The 17,500-nt window shown below is 17.8% G+C and overlaps 6 protein-coding genes across 6 annotated transcripts in view; 4 read left to right on the top strand and 2 right to left on the bottom strand.

Moving 5' to 3' along the window:
• PADL01_0527400 (palmitoyltransferase, putative) overlaps positions 1 to 807 on the bottom strand; it is a gene marked incomplete at both ends in the record, with an annotated part of 2,210 nt that extends 1,403 nt beyond the window's left edge. The window contains 3 exons of the mRNA XM_028680673.1: positions 72 to 136; positions 269 to 511; positions 667 to 807. Of these exons, the coding sequence (XP_028537126.1) occupies positions 72 to 136; positions 269 to 511; positions 667 to 807 (449 nt within the window). The remainder of the gene's footprint in view (positions 1 to 71; positions 137 to 268; positions 512 to 666) is intronic.
• A 3,397-nt stretch (positions 808 to 4,204) lies between these two features.
• On the top strand, positions 4,205 to 5,710 carry PADL01_0527300 (conserved Plasmodium protein, unknown function; the record flags this gene model as incomplete). The annotated part of the gene is made up of 1 exon (XM_028680672.1): positions 4,205 to 5,710. The coding sequence occupies one exon, from the start codon at positions 4,205 to 4,207 to the stop codon at positions 5,708 to 5,710; it is 1,506 nt and encodes a 501-aa protein (XP_028537125.1).
• A 1,301-nt stretch (positions 5,711 to 7,011) lies between these two features.
• PADL01_0527200 (eukaryotic translation initiation factor 3, subunit 6, putative) lies at positions 7,012 to 8,710 on the top strand (the record flags this gene model as incomplete). Its single annotated transcript, XM_028685645.1, has 2 exons — positions 7,012 to 7,110; positions 7,256 to 8,710. 2 exons carry the CDS (start codon positions 7,012 to 7,014, stop codon positions 8,708 to 8,710), a joined length of 1,554 nt encoding a protein of 517 aa, XP_028537124.1.
• Positions 8,711 to 10,364: 1,654 nt separating this feature from the next.
• Positions 10,365 to 14,022, top strand: PADL01_0527100 (AP-1 complex subunit beta, putative; the record flags this gene model as incomplete). The annotated part of the gene is made up of 8 exons (XM_028685644.1): positions 10,365 to 12,522; positions 12,659 to 12,740; positions 12,849 to 12,910; positions 13,093 to 13,163; positions 13,263 to 13,397; positions 13,480 to 13,587; positions 13,716 to 13,832; positions 13,963 to 14,022. The coding sequence occupies 8 exons, from the start codon at positions 10,365 to 10,367 to the stop codon at positions 14,020 to 14,022; spliced, it is 2,793 nt and encodes a 930-aa protein (XP_028537123.1).
• Positions 14,023 to 15,128: 1,106 nt separating this feature from the next.
• Positions 15,129 to 15,503, top strand: PADL01_0527000 (conserved Plasmodium protein, unknown function; the record flags this gene model as incomplete). Its single annotated transcript, XM_028685643.1, has 1 exon — positions 15,129 to 15,503. One exon carries the CDS (start codon positions 15,129 to 15,131, stop codon positions 15,501 to 15,503), a length of 375 nt encoding a protein of 124 aa, XP_028537122.1.
• A 393-nt stretch (positions 15,504 to 15,896) lies between these two features.
• PADL01_0526900 (RNA helicase 1) overlaps positions 15,897 to 17,500 on the bottom strand; it is a gene marked incomplete at both ends in the record, with an annotated part of 1,959 nt that continues 355 nt past the window's right edge. The window contains one exon of the mRNA XM_028685642.1: positions 15,897 to 17,500. This exon is cut by the window's right edge and continues 355 nt beyond it. Coding sequence (XP_028537121.1) covers positions 15,897 to 17,500 — 1,604 coding nt within the window.

Raw genomic sequence — 17,500 nt, 5'->3', positions numbered from 1 at the left:
ATATAACATGTTTATCCTATTTATTATTTATTATTTTTAATTAATCATATGTATTTTCTTTTTAAAATTACCTCTTCAAGTCATATTTCAAGTACACCTTTTTGTAATCCTTATAAATTAAAGGTAAACAGTGATACTATAAGAAAAAAAAAATATATATATATATATATATATATATATTTATTTATTTATATATGATATTTTTTTGGACTATATCAAATTTTTATTTTTTTACCATTATATATATTAAATAAATTCCTAGTAATACAATAAAAATAAAGAAAACAGGCAAAAGACGAACAAATTTATTCTTATTATTCTGTATTGTAAATGATCGTTCAACTTTAGAATCATTATTTGTTCTTTCGAGAATAACATTATTTGATGTGTCTAATGTAGAATCATCATCTTCTTTTAAATTCTCTTTCATATTTTTTGTTACATTTATAATACTTTTGTCCGACGAATATCTTATGTTCTCATCTTTTCTATTTTTCTTCTGCTTATTTTTCTAAAAGGAAAAAAAAAAAATATATATATATATATATATTATAAATTTTATATAATTTCTCAACACTCATAAAAGCACATTCACATCAAAAAAAAAAAAAAAAAAAAAAAGGCACTATATATACATATATATATATTTTCATTTTAATAGGAAACCTTCTTTTTTTTCTTTTTATCATCGTTGGAATCTTTTCCTTCAGATACGCTTATAACATTACTATCCTCATCTGTCACGCTTTTTTTTTCTTCTTCAACATTTTTTTTCTTTGTCATTTTACCTAGTATATTTTTAAACATGAAATAAGGATATTAAAAATTAAATTAAGACAAAAAATTAAAAATTTAATTTTTTTATTTTTTTATTTATTTTTTTTTTTTTTTTCCTTTTCACACTACAATTTATTCGCGCATAATTCGTCTTTTATTATATTTAAAATTATTTATTTTTATATTTCTATATTTTTGAATTATACTATATGGTGTATATAATTTTAGTTATGTGTAATAATATGTCTAATATATATATATATATATATATATATATATTCTATTGAATATATTAAAAAAATATATATGTGGAATAACCAAAAATGTGTTCTAATACTTTATGTGGTTTTATAATCATCAGTTAGTAATACAAAAAAAGGGAGCCAAAAAATGAAACAATATATATGTATATAAATGTATATATATAAATATATCTATATAAATGTATGTATATATATATATATATATATATATATATATACAAAATTTCAAATATATGAACAACTAATCGAATGAGTAGGGAAAACAATTAAACAACAAATAAATTATGTGAACATATATATTTAAATTGTATGTATGCCTGTACATATGTCTATCTTAAGGTGGCATGCTAATTCGATATATAAATTATTTTCATTATATATATATATATGATATTATATCAAACTCACTGTATATAAAAAAAAACAAAAATAAAAATATATAATAAATAAATATATAAATATATAATATATCAAATTGAATAAAAAATTAATTGTTATCATAAAAGAAAATGATTGTTGTTCAAAATTATTAAATGTAAACAAAAACAAACGAAATGTCTATTTTTTTTTTTTTTTTTTTCTTGTTTGAAAGCTATACATATATATATATATATATATATATATATATGTTTTAATAAATGAAAAATTATAAAATGAAATTTCTTTTTTAAACATTTATTTGCTATAATGTTGGGAAATTATTTACATATATATGTATATCTGTATATATATATGCATTTAATTTTTTTTTTTTTTTTTTTTTTTCTTCAATTTTATTATATTATTTTAGCATATTTTTTATGAAAAAAACAAAAACTTCTTGTCCAATGAAAAATAATACATGAATAAACATACGGTTATATCGAAGATATAAATATGACTATAATATAAATATATATATATATATATATATATATATATATATATATATATAACATTGCTTTTTATACATATATTTTTTATGCATATAAGGAAATTATGTAAATTCATAATTTATAATATAACATAACACTTAATATATATGTATATTAAATTTTATTTATTTATTTAACAAATGCAATTATATAATTATATATTTTTTTTTCAATATTTCCACTTTTAATTATGAATGCTATATAATTATAAATAAAGACATACCAAAAAAAAAAAAAAAAAAAAAAAAAAAAAAAGATATAAAAACAATGAATTTAATTATAGATCATTTGGCATATATAAGATAAATATATATATATAGGTTAATTCAAGAAAATAAAGGTTTATGAATATTTATATAAAAAAAAAAGAAAGTAAAAAAAACTGTCTTTTTATTATAATTTTCCAAAAAAATTTTGTTATACTGAACAATTTATTATAATATATATATATATATATAATTCCAAGTATACAAAAAAAAAATTCAAAAACGTGATAGTATAATAATAACAATTTTCTCTTTTGTTAATTTAAGTAGACAATTATATAAATAAATAAATAAATAAATAAATATATATATATATATAGATAGATATAGCTTTCATCATAATATATAATATATACATATATATTATAATTAAAAATTACAATTTTCATATAATATTGTTATGCATAAAAAAATAAGAAAAAATTTTATATTCATATATAACATATATATATATATATTGTTCATCCTTTTCTATATTTAATATAGGACTGTTTGTACTTTTTCATTTAATATTTTTAAGAAATAAAACAAATTTCTCTTTTTTGATTTTTTCCTTTTTTTTTTTTTTTTTCCCATGCTATTTTATTTGCTGGATGTAGACAACATGTTTAAAAAAAAAAAAAAAAAAAAAAAAAAAAAAAAAAATCAATAGTACATTTATAAAATTAATGCACACGTCAGCATTTATAAAAATAATTATAAAAAAAAAAAAAAGTGATATTCCTTAATGGAAATTTTAAATATCCTTTATATTTATTATAATGTTACTTATTAATAAATATTCATTTGAAGAATTTTATTTTTTCTTTTTTCCATAAGCATTTTATAAAATTAAGAATAATATATATTTTTTTCTTTTTCTTAATTTATAACTTTTAAAAAATTAACATATTTTCATTTCCCATTTTTAATTTTTATATGTTTATGCTTTTATATATTTATATTATATATATATTATATATATATATTTCTTTATATTTTTGGTTTTAATGATGTTTTTAAATCTTTTCAAAAGAATAAAAATAAAAAATATAAGACACCATATTTATTTATAATTTATGTATTGTAGCACATTTTATATATATTTAATGTAAATTAATATTATAAAAATATTATGTATACAAATAAATATATATATATATATATTTAATTTTCGTCGTTCATTTATTATTAAATTCAAAAGAATATAATTTTGTACCACAATAGAAAGAAAACAATAATATTGATTCTATAAAATTTTTTTTTCTGTTGTTTTTCTTCAATGTCTTATATGTCTATTATTTCAATGTAAAAAAAAAAATATATATATATATTATTATCTTCATTTATTCCTATTTCTAATGTAAATTTTATAAATTATATCATACGCTTTGTATAATTAGCTTCTTAATATTCTATGTTGATGGTTAAATGAAATATATATATATATGTTTTATTTTATGCACCATATGTTTGTGAATGGTACATGTTTTATGTCATATATTTATGAACATGTACATGTTTTTTGTCATATATTTATGAACATGTACATGTTTTTATATCATATATTTATGAACATGTTCATATAAATATTTATATATACATATATACTACAAATAGTGTTCTATCTTGAAACCGTTTCAATTTTTACCGTTTGTAAAAATGAATGAATCATAAGTTCTATAAGTTGTATTTTTTTAAAATATATATTGTTTCCATTTTAATTATTTTTGGAATTAAAAATGTGCTCATATTAATATATTCTTTAATTCATTCCTCCCTGTGATAATAAATTAAAAATATATATTTCAATTTATGCTTTCTTAATAATTTGATATATAAATATTTTGTGTTTTAAACAAAATAATAAAAATTCAATAAACATATATAATATTGATATATATATATATATATATATATATATATATATATATTTATATTTATTTATATATTTTGTAAATATGTTTAAATATAATAAACTTTAATATAAGAAAATATTAATCCAATGAATGAACCTGATGATAATAGCAATGATGTTATAATCCATTCCTTTGAAGAGGATATTTGGAATTTATATAAGAAGGATAACTATATGAAACATTGCATTGTTAGAGATAATATTGAACCAATAGCACTAAATGAAGAAATTCATATTTTAAAAAAAGAAGAAGGTGACACATTTAAATTATCCGAAATATTAGAATCTTTAGATAATAAAAAAGAGGAAGAAGAAGAAGCAAAATCAGATACATCATCACTAGAATATATAGAACAAGAAAAAAAGGAAGAAGAAGATGAAGAAGAAAATGGTAAATTATATAATGGTATATATTTACATGAAGTAAATATAATAGACAATACAAATTATTCTGAGTGTAATAAAATATATGATGAAAATATATATCCTATTAGTATATTAGGTGATATGTATATAAATAACATAATTCAATTTAAAGATATTTCTCCTCATCATTCAATTTATAAAGTATATAAAGTGGAATGGTTTTTAAGTGTAGATATCAATGAAAATACAATACATGAAATCATACCATTTAGTGTAGGTAAAAATATTCAAATACCTTTTGAGTCATTGGGAAAATATATTTTTTGTAAAGCTTATAGACGTATATATAAAAATAATCCATCTAAAGAAAAAGATGCAAATACAGTATTTGACCCTCACACATATATAAATAAACCAGTTCGTTTTAAATGTAATCCAGAATATATAGAAAAATATTCTCTTACTTGTAAAGGACCCGTTTTAATTTCCATCGATCTTGCTTTTAAGGTGCTTACATATTTATGTGCTCATTTTTTTAGTACAATAATGAATCTACATGACCCCTTAAATAATTTACGTTCCTTATTTTGGTGGTCTAACATGAAAGGAAAGGAGAAAGAAGATGTAGAAGAGGAGGATGATAATATGACATATACTACTAGTTCTATAAGTCAAACTGGTGAAGATGATAATAAAATATATATTACAAATATGACAATAAATTTTGATGAAATAAGATTTATATTTTATGATAGTCCGGATAAAAAAAATAAAATAAGTACATCTAATAATGATAATAATAATGATAATAATAATTATAATAATTATAATGGTGATAATATTAGATGTAATACCTTGGAAAGGAAAGAAATGATTTTTAATTTATATGAAGTAGAATTCAGAATATCAAATAAAAACGATGGGATTATATTAATAATTTGTAAAGATATACATAAATATTTTACATTTGAAAAATATAAAATGATAATTATAAAACCTTTTCATAGGAATATATGTATAAATGAATTATGGATTATATTATTAGCTTTTAAATCAGCTTATTCATATAAAAATCTTTTTAAAAAATATCCCAAGACTATTTTTAAAAATACTAATATTTCATTTGTACAGAATATGGTAAATAATTATATAATCAAGTCTTATAATTCAAACAAAAATAAAAATATACCTTTTCATAAAATAAACACTATTTTTAATGAATTGTAGAAAAAAAAAGAAAAAGAAAAAAAACAAAAAATTTTAATGTAAATCAAAAATTAATTAAAATGGGAACACACCAAATAAAAAGAAACACATATAAAAAAAATATATATATATATATAATATTACCATTTATTATTATAATATTCATTTTTATAATAAATTCATATTATTTTAAAAAAAAATGAATACAATACATATATATATATATATATATATTTATATATAATATTTTTTTTTTTTCATTAAATGTATGAGAAAATATTATGGATACTTAATTTTTTTAATTTTTAATAAATTTTTAATTTTTTTTTTTTTTTGGAAAAATTTCCCTTTAATAAATACTGATTTAATAAAATATGATATTAATAGGTAAAGGCCTATACAAATTTAATAGCCTAAAATTAAAAATTTTTAATATATATATATATATAATATATATATAAATGTTTATTTTTTTAAAAATAGCTTAATGTATTGAAAAAATATTCTTTTATATATAAAAAAATATATGTAAATATTTTCCTTACATAATATATTCAATATGCTTAATAAAATAAGTATATATGTATAATATGTATAAAATATATATTTAATATATAATATGTATATTTATTTATTTATAATTCCATGAAATATTATATAAAAAAAAAATATATACACTTTATTTTGTTATATTTCATATATATATAATAAAATATATTTATATTATATATATAATAAACCTTTTTTATATATACACTATAAATATTATATTCATATATACTTTTATTGGATTAATATTATAGAAAAATAAAAATCATACCTAAAATAATATATATATATAAGATAATATATACATTATTAATACATATAATATATATATATATATAATATATGTATGTAAAATATATTTAATTATTATTATTATATTATTATATTATCTTATTTTATTATTTTTTTTTTTTTCCTTTAATCATTAAAAAAAGGTAGAAATATATGAAATCATTGTTTTATGTATAAATAAAAATATATTTATGTTTAGAATAAGGAATCGAAAAAAAGAAAATTATAATAAAAAAATAAAAAGAAAAAAAATATACATATAAAATATATATTGTATATATATATAAATTATTTTTTTTTTTTTTTTTTTTTCATTTGTAAAAATATCTATATATATATATATATATTTAAAATATTAAAAGAGAAAAAATAAGATATAAATATCATATTACTATATAGTAATAAAATATATACATATATTTATAATTTAATTATTAAATAAAAGAAAAAAAAAAATATATATATATATATATATTTATAAAATGGAAGAGAATAATAATTTTGATTTGACTGGTAAAATATGTTCCTACTTAGATCCTCACATGGTTCAAATAATTTTAACATGGTTAAAGGAGAATAAGGTAAAAAAATAAGATTAAAATGGAATATAAAATATATATATATATATATATATATATATATATATAATATATATAAATATATATTTATATATATATATATTTATATATATATATTTTTATTTTAATTTTTGTGGTTTTTTTTTAGGTGGGTGATTTGAATGAGTTAGAAAAGAATTTGGATTTAATAAACGAAGGGTGCGATAAAGAGATTTGCATTATTGAGAATGAATATACAAATGGGAATCGAGGTGTAATAGATAATTATTTAGAAAGTTTAGAATTAGAGATTGATGAATTTCAAGAAGGTATGAATGAATATAAAATAGATCAGATGAATAAAATAGGAAGTAATTTAGAAAAGAAAAGTATTGTAGGTTTAAGAGAATGGTGTAATATATATTTAATAGATAAGAATAAGAAATATAAATTTAGTGATAATATAGATGATAAGATATTAAAATTGAGTAGATATTATTATCAAAAGAAAGATTATATAAAAAGTAAACAATATTTATTATTATATATATTAAATATCTCTGAAATTATTATAAATATATCTGAATCATCAAAAATGAAAACATGTTATTGGGGTATTATTAGTAATATAATAAATAGTTTTTTTATGAATATAAATAATGATGAATATTTATTCTCTAAAAATGAAGATGGGAAAATAATTGTTAAAGAAGATATTATAAATGAAATTAATGTATGTATTGAAAGTATTATTAAACTAAGTCAATTATTAAATAAAGAGAAAGTATCAAAAAATGAAATAATATTACAAAGAAGTTGGTTAATACATTGGTCATTAATAATAATATTTCATTTCTTTATGTATGTAATATATGTAAAAAATACTTATCCTAAAAATAATTCTTTTTCCATGTTACAAGATTGGTTTATAGATGAAAAAAATTTATCTATATTAAATTTAATATGTCCACATATAATTAGATATTATTGTGTATATGCTATATTCTATAGAAATAGAAAAGATCATTTTGAATTAATATTAAATACATTAAATTTTATTAAATCAAAATATAATGATTCATTTACATCATTATTAATATCCATATTTACAGATTATGATTTTAATATGGCTCAAACATGTATAGCAACTATTGGAAACTTATGCGAACGTGATGTTTTCTTATATAAATTAAAACCTTATATTGAAGAACAATGTAGATTTATTATATTTGAAACTTACTGTAGAATTCATAAATCTATTAATATTGATATGATATCTAGTAAAGTGAATTTAACAAGAGAACAAGCAGAAAAATGGATTGTCAATCTAATAAGAAATGCAAAACTAGATGCGAAAATTAATAGTGAAAAAAACTGTATCGAAATATCTACACCACCACCTAATCTATATCAACAAGTAATTGATAAAACACAAAATCTTATTATGAGATCAAATTTTATTGTTCAAGTTCTAAACAGATCTTCAAATGATGATCAACAGCAAATTCAAAAAAATGTCAGATTCAAAAATAAAAATGATAAAAATTTAAAGAATCATAAAAGAAATAAAAACGTTAATCATATATACCAAATGAATAACAAAGTTGTCTCACCAGACACATAAAAAATAAATAAATAAATAAATAAATAAATAAATCGAAATATTGTTGTTATATATATATATTATATGTATAAATAGATTTATGTATATGCATATTTATTTAATTTTTTATATGAATATTTTTATATATATATGATCCAACCAAAAAACTATAAGGAATCATACATTTATGCATATCTGATATGAAATATTAAATATATATTATATTATATATATATTATATATTATATTTATTTTTTATATATTCATTTATGTGTGTTCCCCTTATAGGGACAAGAAAAAACAATTAAAAATTTTAATATTAAACTTTTTAAAAATAACCTATTTTCTAAATTTGTAGCCTCAATATGGATGTCATATTATTTTATTTTATTTTTTTTTTTCATGATACAAATTATTATAATAATGAAAATGTTTGTAAATATACAAACAAAATAAATATGTGTCATATGTTATGACAAAATGAACAATCATATTATATATATAATATATATATATAAAATAAAGTAGTATGACATATATATCAAGATAAAAAATATAAATTTTGCACGAACAATATTAATATATATATATATTAATATATATAATATTACATTTTTCAATTTATAATATTATAAAATAATATAAAAAAAAAAAAAAAAAAAAGAAAGAAATTTTATTTTTATATAATTATCTCATACTGCAAAAAGGTTATTATAAATTCAAGAGGAATAAAAACTTTATTATATATATATATATATATATATATATATACAATTAAATAATAAAATATATAAATATATTTATATTTTTTTAAAAAAATTGAAATATCACTTAAATATGTAAAGTATTTATTTTTATAATAATATTGGTCATTTTTCTTTTTCATAATATAAATATATATATATAATAAATATATATATATTATAATATATATTATTTATATATACTTTATAATCTTATATGCGTTAAATATTTATACATTCAATTCTTTTTTATTAAAAAAAATATAATATATATATATATATATATATATTTTTATATGTATAAATACAATTCATTCGTAATAAAAACAAAAATGCTATTATAATTTCTTAAAAGATTTATTTTTAGTTTTATATTTATATTTTTCTACATTTATCATATTTTTTTAGTAAATATAAAAATATATTCATATGATATAATATATACATATATATATTAATATTTTTTTTTTTTTTTTTTTTTCATTTATATGCCAAAAGAAAAAAAAAAAAAAAGGAAGAAAAAAGAACAAAAAAATAAAAGGAGAAAGGAAAGAAAAGGAAATTATTTATAAAAATTATATATATATATATATTTTTTCATATCAAATAAAAGAAATGATAATGAAAAAGTAAAATAATACATATATATATATATATTATTTATATGAAATATTTTATTTATTAATAAATTAAAAAATTATATTTATATTTTTATTTTTATTTATATTTATTATTATATCTGTGCCAATTATCATAATTTTTTTATTTTCTTTATTTTTTTTATTTTTTTATTTTTTTTATTTTTTGTTTCATTTAATTTTAGTTGTAACTTTTTTTTATACATATGTATTAACATAGCGCTTATATATTTGACATATTATCACATTTATGGTTCCATATTATTAAAGTTATAAATAAAAATTTTTTTGAATATGTCTGATTTACGCTATTTTCAAACGACTAAAAAAGGAGAAATCCATGAGCTGAAAGAAGAATTACATTCTTCTCATAAGGAGAAGAAAAAAGAAGCAATTAAAAAGATCATTGCTGCTATGACTGTAGGTAAAGATGTGTCGACATTATTTTCTGACGTTGTGAATTGTATGCAGACATCTAATATAGAATTAAAAAAACTTGTTTATTTATATGTTATAAATTATGCTAAGGTTCAACCAGAATTAGCTATTTTGGCTGTTAATACATTTAGAAAAGATTCCTCAGATCCGAATCCACTTATAAGAGCTCTTGCTATAAGAACAATGGGTTGTATACGTCTAGAACAAATAACAGAATATTTAATTGAACCTTTGAGAAGATGTCTAAAAGATGAAGATCCATATGTAAGAAAAACTGCTGTTATATGTATTGCAAAATTATATGATATATCACCTAAATTAGTAGAAGAAGAAGGATTTATAGATACACTATTAGATATATTAGATGATAATAATGCTATGGTTGTTGCTAATGCTGTTATATCATTAACAGATATATGTGAAAATTCAAATAAAAGTATATTAAAAGATGTTATAAATAAAGATGAAAATAATGTAAATAAACTTTTAAATGCTATAAATGAATGTGTAGAATGGGGTCAAGTATTTATTTTAGATGCATTAGTTTTATATGAACCAAAAACTAGTAAAGATGCTGAACGTGTTTTAGAAAGAATATTACCAAGATTATCACATGCAAATTCAGCTGTTGTATTATCATCTATTAAAGTTATTTTATGTCTATTAGATAAAATTAATGATAAAGAATTTATTAAAAATGTACATAAAAAATTAAGCCCATCCTTAGTTACACTCTTATCAGCTGAACCAGAAATCCAATATATAGCATTAAGAAATATTAATCTAATCACACAGAAATTACCAAATATGTTATCTGATAAAATTAATATGTTCTTCTGTAAATATAATGAACCTGCATATGTAAAAATGGAAAAGCTAGATATTATTATCAGACTTGTATCAGATAAAAATGTAGATTTAGTATTATATGAATTAAAAGAATATTCAACAGAAGTAGATGTCGAATTTGTTAAAAAAAGTGTAAGAGCAATAGGAAGCTGTGCTATCAAGTTACCACAATCTAGTGAGAAATGTATTAATATATTATTAGATTTAATTGATACAAAAATTAATTATGTCATACAAGAATGTATTGTTGTAATTAAAGATATTTTTAGAAAATATCCAAATAAATATGAAAGTATTATTACTATCTTATGTGAAAATCTCGAATCATTGGATGAATCAAATGCTAAAGCATCTTTAATATGGATTATAGGTGAATATGTTGAACGTATTGATAATGCTGATGAATTAATAGATTCATTTTTAGAAAATTTTAGTGATGAACCATATAATGTTCAATTACAAATACTTACAGCAAGTGTCAAATTATTTTTAAAATGTTCAAAAAATACTAAAGATATTATAACCAAAGTTTTGAAATTATCTACAGAAGAAAGTGATAACCCAGATTTAAGAGATAGAGCATATATATATTGGAGATTATTATCTAAAAATATTGAGGTAGCTAAAAAAGTTGTACTAGCTGATAAACCACCTATACAAGAAGAAAATAAAATTACAGATACTAAAGTATTAAATAAATTAATCAAAAATATATCTATGTTATCATCTGTTTATCATAAATTACCAGAAACATTTATATCAAAAAAAAATTCCTCATCTTTTAATTCAGATAATAATAATGATCATATGGCACATGATGACGATTATGATGATGATGATGATAATAATAACAATCATGTTCTTAAAATTAAAAAACAAATGGAAAAACAAAAATATGATAGTTATTCTAGTGATAATAAAAAATCTAATCATTCAAGATCATCAACTGATTCATATAATAACTCATCTGATGATTTCAATTATGATAAGGATGATGCAGATGATAGTAAAAAATCTATGGACTTAATAGGATTAAATGATGATGAAGCTAAACCTAAAAAAACTATACCACCTGTCAAAATGATTCAGGTCTTATCACCAGAGGATGCTGGTTTGAAGGGGCAGACAGGTCTCTCCATTTTTTCTTCAATCAATCGTATCGAAAGTAATAAAAAAAAAAAATACATAAATGAATAAATATAAATAAATAAATAAATAAATAAATATATATATATATATATATATATGTAATATATAACGACATGAAATATATATTTTTTTTTTTTATTTTTTTTTTATAGGGAAAATTCAACTAAAAATATCAGTAACAAATCAAACTCAGAACGAAATCGTAGTATCAGGAGTTCAAATAAATAAAAATTCGTAATAAAAAATATATATATGTATATGTGTATATATATTTGTCTTTATTATTTTAATTTGTTATATATATATATATATATATATATTTTTATTTTTTTATTTTAATAGATTTGGATTGTCTTCACCTAACAATTTGGATGTACAAAATGTTGCCTTTGGAGAAACAAAAGGTATATATAATATATTTAAAAGAAAAAAAAAAAAAAAAAAATATATTTTTTCATATAGCTATAAATATAAAAATGAATATTTTCTAATTGCCCTTATTAATATATACATATATATATATATATATATTTATATGTTAACATATCATTCTTTTTATTTTTATTTTTATTTTTGTTCCTTTTAGAAATGCTCATATATTTAATTCCAAATACCTTAAATTCGAATACCCCACCAGCAACACCCTTATTTTTACAAGTAAAGAAATATAAAGAAAAAAAAAAAAAAAATACATACATATATATATTTATTTATATTTATATATTTATATTTATTTGTTTTATTTTTACTTATTAGGTTGCCATAAGAACAAACGTAGATATATTTTATTTCAATGTACCTTATGACATTTTTGTAGTTTTTGTCGAAAATTTTCATATGGAAAAAGAAATATTTAAAAAGAAATGGCAAATTATAGAAGAATCAAAAGAGGTAACAACATTAAAATTGTAACATAAATATTAAATATTAAATATATATATTGTTTTTATTTTTATTTTTATTTTTATTTTAGAGTATATTAATGGCTGTAAGTCCTATGGTCATAACATCAGACATGTTAATAAAAAGAATGAAAATTTTCAATATTTCTTTAATAGCTCGTCGAAATGTTAATAATATGGTACCAAAAAAAAAAAAAAAAAAAAAAAAAAAAAAAAAATACATACATACATATATATATATATATATATATATATATATATATTTATTTATTTATTTACAATTAAAATTTTATAATTTTTATTTTAGGAATTATATTATTTTGCTTGTATAACTACAAATAATCTAGTAATTTTAAGTGAAGTTACAATACAACCTGAGAAAAAGAACGTGAAACTATGCATTCGAACAGATTCCTCATCGGTGGTAAGATTTTTATGAATATATTTATTCTTTTATTTTTCTCGAAATATATAAAATGAAAGTATTTATAAAACATATTTAATATATATTTATAATTATATATATATATATATATATATTTTTAATTTTGTAGATACCACTTTATAAGCTTTTATTTGTTAAGGCATTTTCTTTAAGTGTAACTCAGACATAATAAGACCAGAATTAATTTATCCAAAAAAAAAAAAAAAAAAAAAAAAAAAAATTGTTATTTAATTTAAATTAATTTTGTTTCATTTTATTTTATTTTATTATTTTTTTTTTTTTTTTATGTATATGTGTAAGCATATTTAATTTTAAAGATTATGTGATTTTTTATATTTTAATCTTGATTATTCAATGCATACATTTTTTATTCATAAAAATAAATGTAAAAAAAAAAAAAAAAAAAAAAAGGTTTTTAGTATATCTCATATTATAAACAATAATATATAATATATTTATATATATTTATAAATATGCATATTTTTTTTTTTTTTTTTTTTTTTTTGCTGTATTATTATTAAACATATTTTATAATAACTATTCATTATCATATAAAAATTTTTTTCTTATAATAAATTAACTTTTATTATTATTCATATTTTGTTAATCTTTTCAAACTGAAAAGATGTTATTTTAAATAATTTGAATGAATATTTTTTAAATATATATATATAATATATATATAATATATTATTTAAAAAAGGAATATAAAAATGTATATAATTTTATATATATATAATAGAAAATATTTACATATATAAATATTTTTATTATATATCATATCATATTTAACTTTATTTTTTTTTTTTTTTTTTTTTCGTTAATGTATACAACCTGTAAATATATAATATATGTAACATAATATATTTAATTTAAGCACATATAATAATATATTTTTTTAAATATAAAAAAAAAATATAAATATATCTAATAATATATTATATATTATATTGCCGTGTAAAAAAAAAAAAATATATTAAAATATAAAGAAAATAAGAATGATTTATATAATATATATATATATTTAATTGGAATATATTTTAAAAATTTTCATTTTATAAATACATATATAATACATATTTTTTTTTGTACAGATAATATTATTTTATTATTATTATATTATCCTAATATTATTTAAAAAATTTATTATTATTATTATTTTTATTTTTATTAATTGATTAAATATATATATTTATACATATATTTATATATATTTATTTTTATTTTTATATTTATATTTTTTAAATAAGTTGATAAGATTCGCTTTTTTTCAATATGGCCAATAATTATTTAGAAAAATTAAATTTTGACTTTAAAGTTAAAGATGTTGTGAGTATAAGAGATATAAATTTAGAAGGTAAAGAAAAGAACATAGAATCATTTCATGATACCATTTTATTAAATGAAGAAAAGAATTATTTAAAAAGAACTGGATTAATATATGGATCTCAAGAAGTATATAAAAATATCCTTGATAGAGAAATAGTATCATTATCAAGAAGATTACCAGGTATTAAAAGTAGTTTATTATCATTAGATGTTGTAAGAAATACAATTGATCGTATTGATTCATATGAATATATGGAAAAAATGGATGAACATCCTTTGGAACCTCTTTGTGAAATAATAGAAAAAAAAATGAACATATGATAAAATTAATAAAAATATATATAAAATAAATAATATTATATGTGACTTACACATGCTTTTATATTAAACATATATGATAATTTTGCACATATTACATTAAAAAAAAATATATATATATGTATATATATATGTATATTTTTTTTTTTTTTTTTTTTTTTTTTTTTGATAATGCTATAAACATATATGAAAAAATTAAGTCCTTTTGGATTTATTAAGAATTTTTTTTTTTTTTTAAGTTTTAATTATAAAAAGAAGACACAAAAAAAAAAAAGTAAAAATAAAAAATTGCAAGTGAATAAAAAATATATATATAATATATATATATAATATATTTTATATATATATATTTTTTTTTTTTCTTATTACATATGTCATTTTATATATTATATATTATTACCAGTCCCCTGTATATGCATTCATACTATTATACTTATTATTAGATAATATGTCCTTATTTGTTACTAATGTTTGTTTATTTCTTTGTGATTCTAATTTTGAACATTGAGTGATTCTATGTCCTAGACCACCACAATACGAACATCCTTTGACGCCTCCGATTTCTTTTAAGTTCAATCCTTTACTATCTAACATTTCTAAGAATGGTGGTATTTTTTGTTTGGCTTCAATAAGTAAAGCTTTTAAATCTAATAATATTGCTTCTTCTTGATTTTTATTTATAAAAGTAGTTGCTATACCTGTTTTTCCACAACGTCCTGTTCTTCCTATTCGATGTACATAATTTTCAATATCTTTTGGCATATCATAATTTATTACATGTTCAATAGATGGAAAATCTAAACCTTTAGAAGCTACATCTGTACCTACAAGTATATCTTTTTTCCCTTCTCGAAATAAATTTATTGCTTCTTGTCTTTCTGTTTGTCCTAGGTTTCCATGAATAGCAACTGCATTGACCCCTTTTAATAATAAATATTCATGTACATCATCTACATCTTTTTTATTTTCACAAAAAATTAAGACAGGAGGACCTGTTTTTTGTAAGACATCCAAAAGATATGATAATTTAAATTCTTCCTTTACATATTCTACTTCTTGTATGACATCTAAATTTGCTGCACCTGCTCTACCAACATTTATAATAATTGGGTTCACTAATGTTGATTTTGCAAATTCTTGTATTTTTTTAGGCATAGTTGCACTAAATAATAAAGTCTGTCTTTGGCTAGAAAAATGATCTAATGTATTGCGTACTTCCTCTTCAAAACCTAAATCAATCAATCGATCAGCTTCATCAAAACATAAATATCTACACTGTTCTAATGTCATTCGTTTTTTATTTAACATATCATTTAATCTACCAGGTGTAGCTACTATCATATGCATGCCTTTCTGAATCTCTCTTCCTTGTTCATATGCACTTACACCACCAATCATACATAAAGATTTTAATACTGGAAAATTATCTTTATATAAAAATTCACAAAAATATTTTATAATATTATGGGTTTGTGTAGCTAGCTCCCTAGATGGACAAATAATCAAACCTATCGGTCCTTCTCCTTCTTCTAATTTACATCTCATTTCTGCTTCTAAACATTTCATTATCATAGGTAAAACAAATACTATAGTTTTACCACTACCAGTAAATGCTATACCTATAATATCTCTTCCTAATAATATAGATGGTAATCCTTGCATTTGAATTTGTGTTGGCTTCTTAATATTTTTTTTTTTTAAACCTTTTAATATAGCCTTTGGAAATTTCATATCTTTGAAATTTTTTATTGGGGCAGGGATATTATCACCATTAACATCAATATAAAAAATCCTTCTAATTTTTTCAACATAATCCTTTTTTAATATTTTATATTTTTTAGGTAATCTCCATATAGATTCTACATTTTTTTTATATACTATACCTTTAGCTCTTTCTTTAACTGATTGTAAAGGAGCATTTAATGCTTTAGATACTTGAGCCAGAAGTTTTTCTTCTCTTTTTCGTATTTCTTCTGTCTCATCAATTTCATCATTTTTTT

The sequence above is a fragment of the Plasmodium sp. gorilla clade G2 genome (assembly GCF_900097015.1).
Source record: "Plasmodium sp. gorilla clade G2 genome assembly, chromosome: 5".
NCBI classification, from domain to species: Eukaryota; Apicomplexa; class Aconoidasida; order Haemosporida; family Plasmodiidae; genus Plasmodium; species Plasmodium adleri (nom. inval.).
The sequence above is the reverse complement of the archived record's forward strand: the minus strand, read 5'-3'. Positions and strand labels throughout refer to the sequence as shown.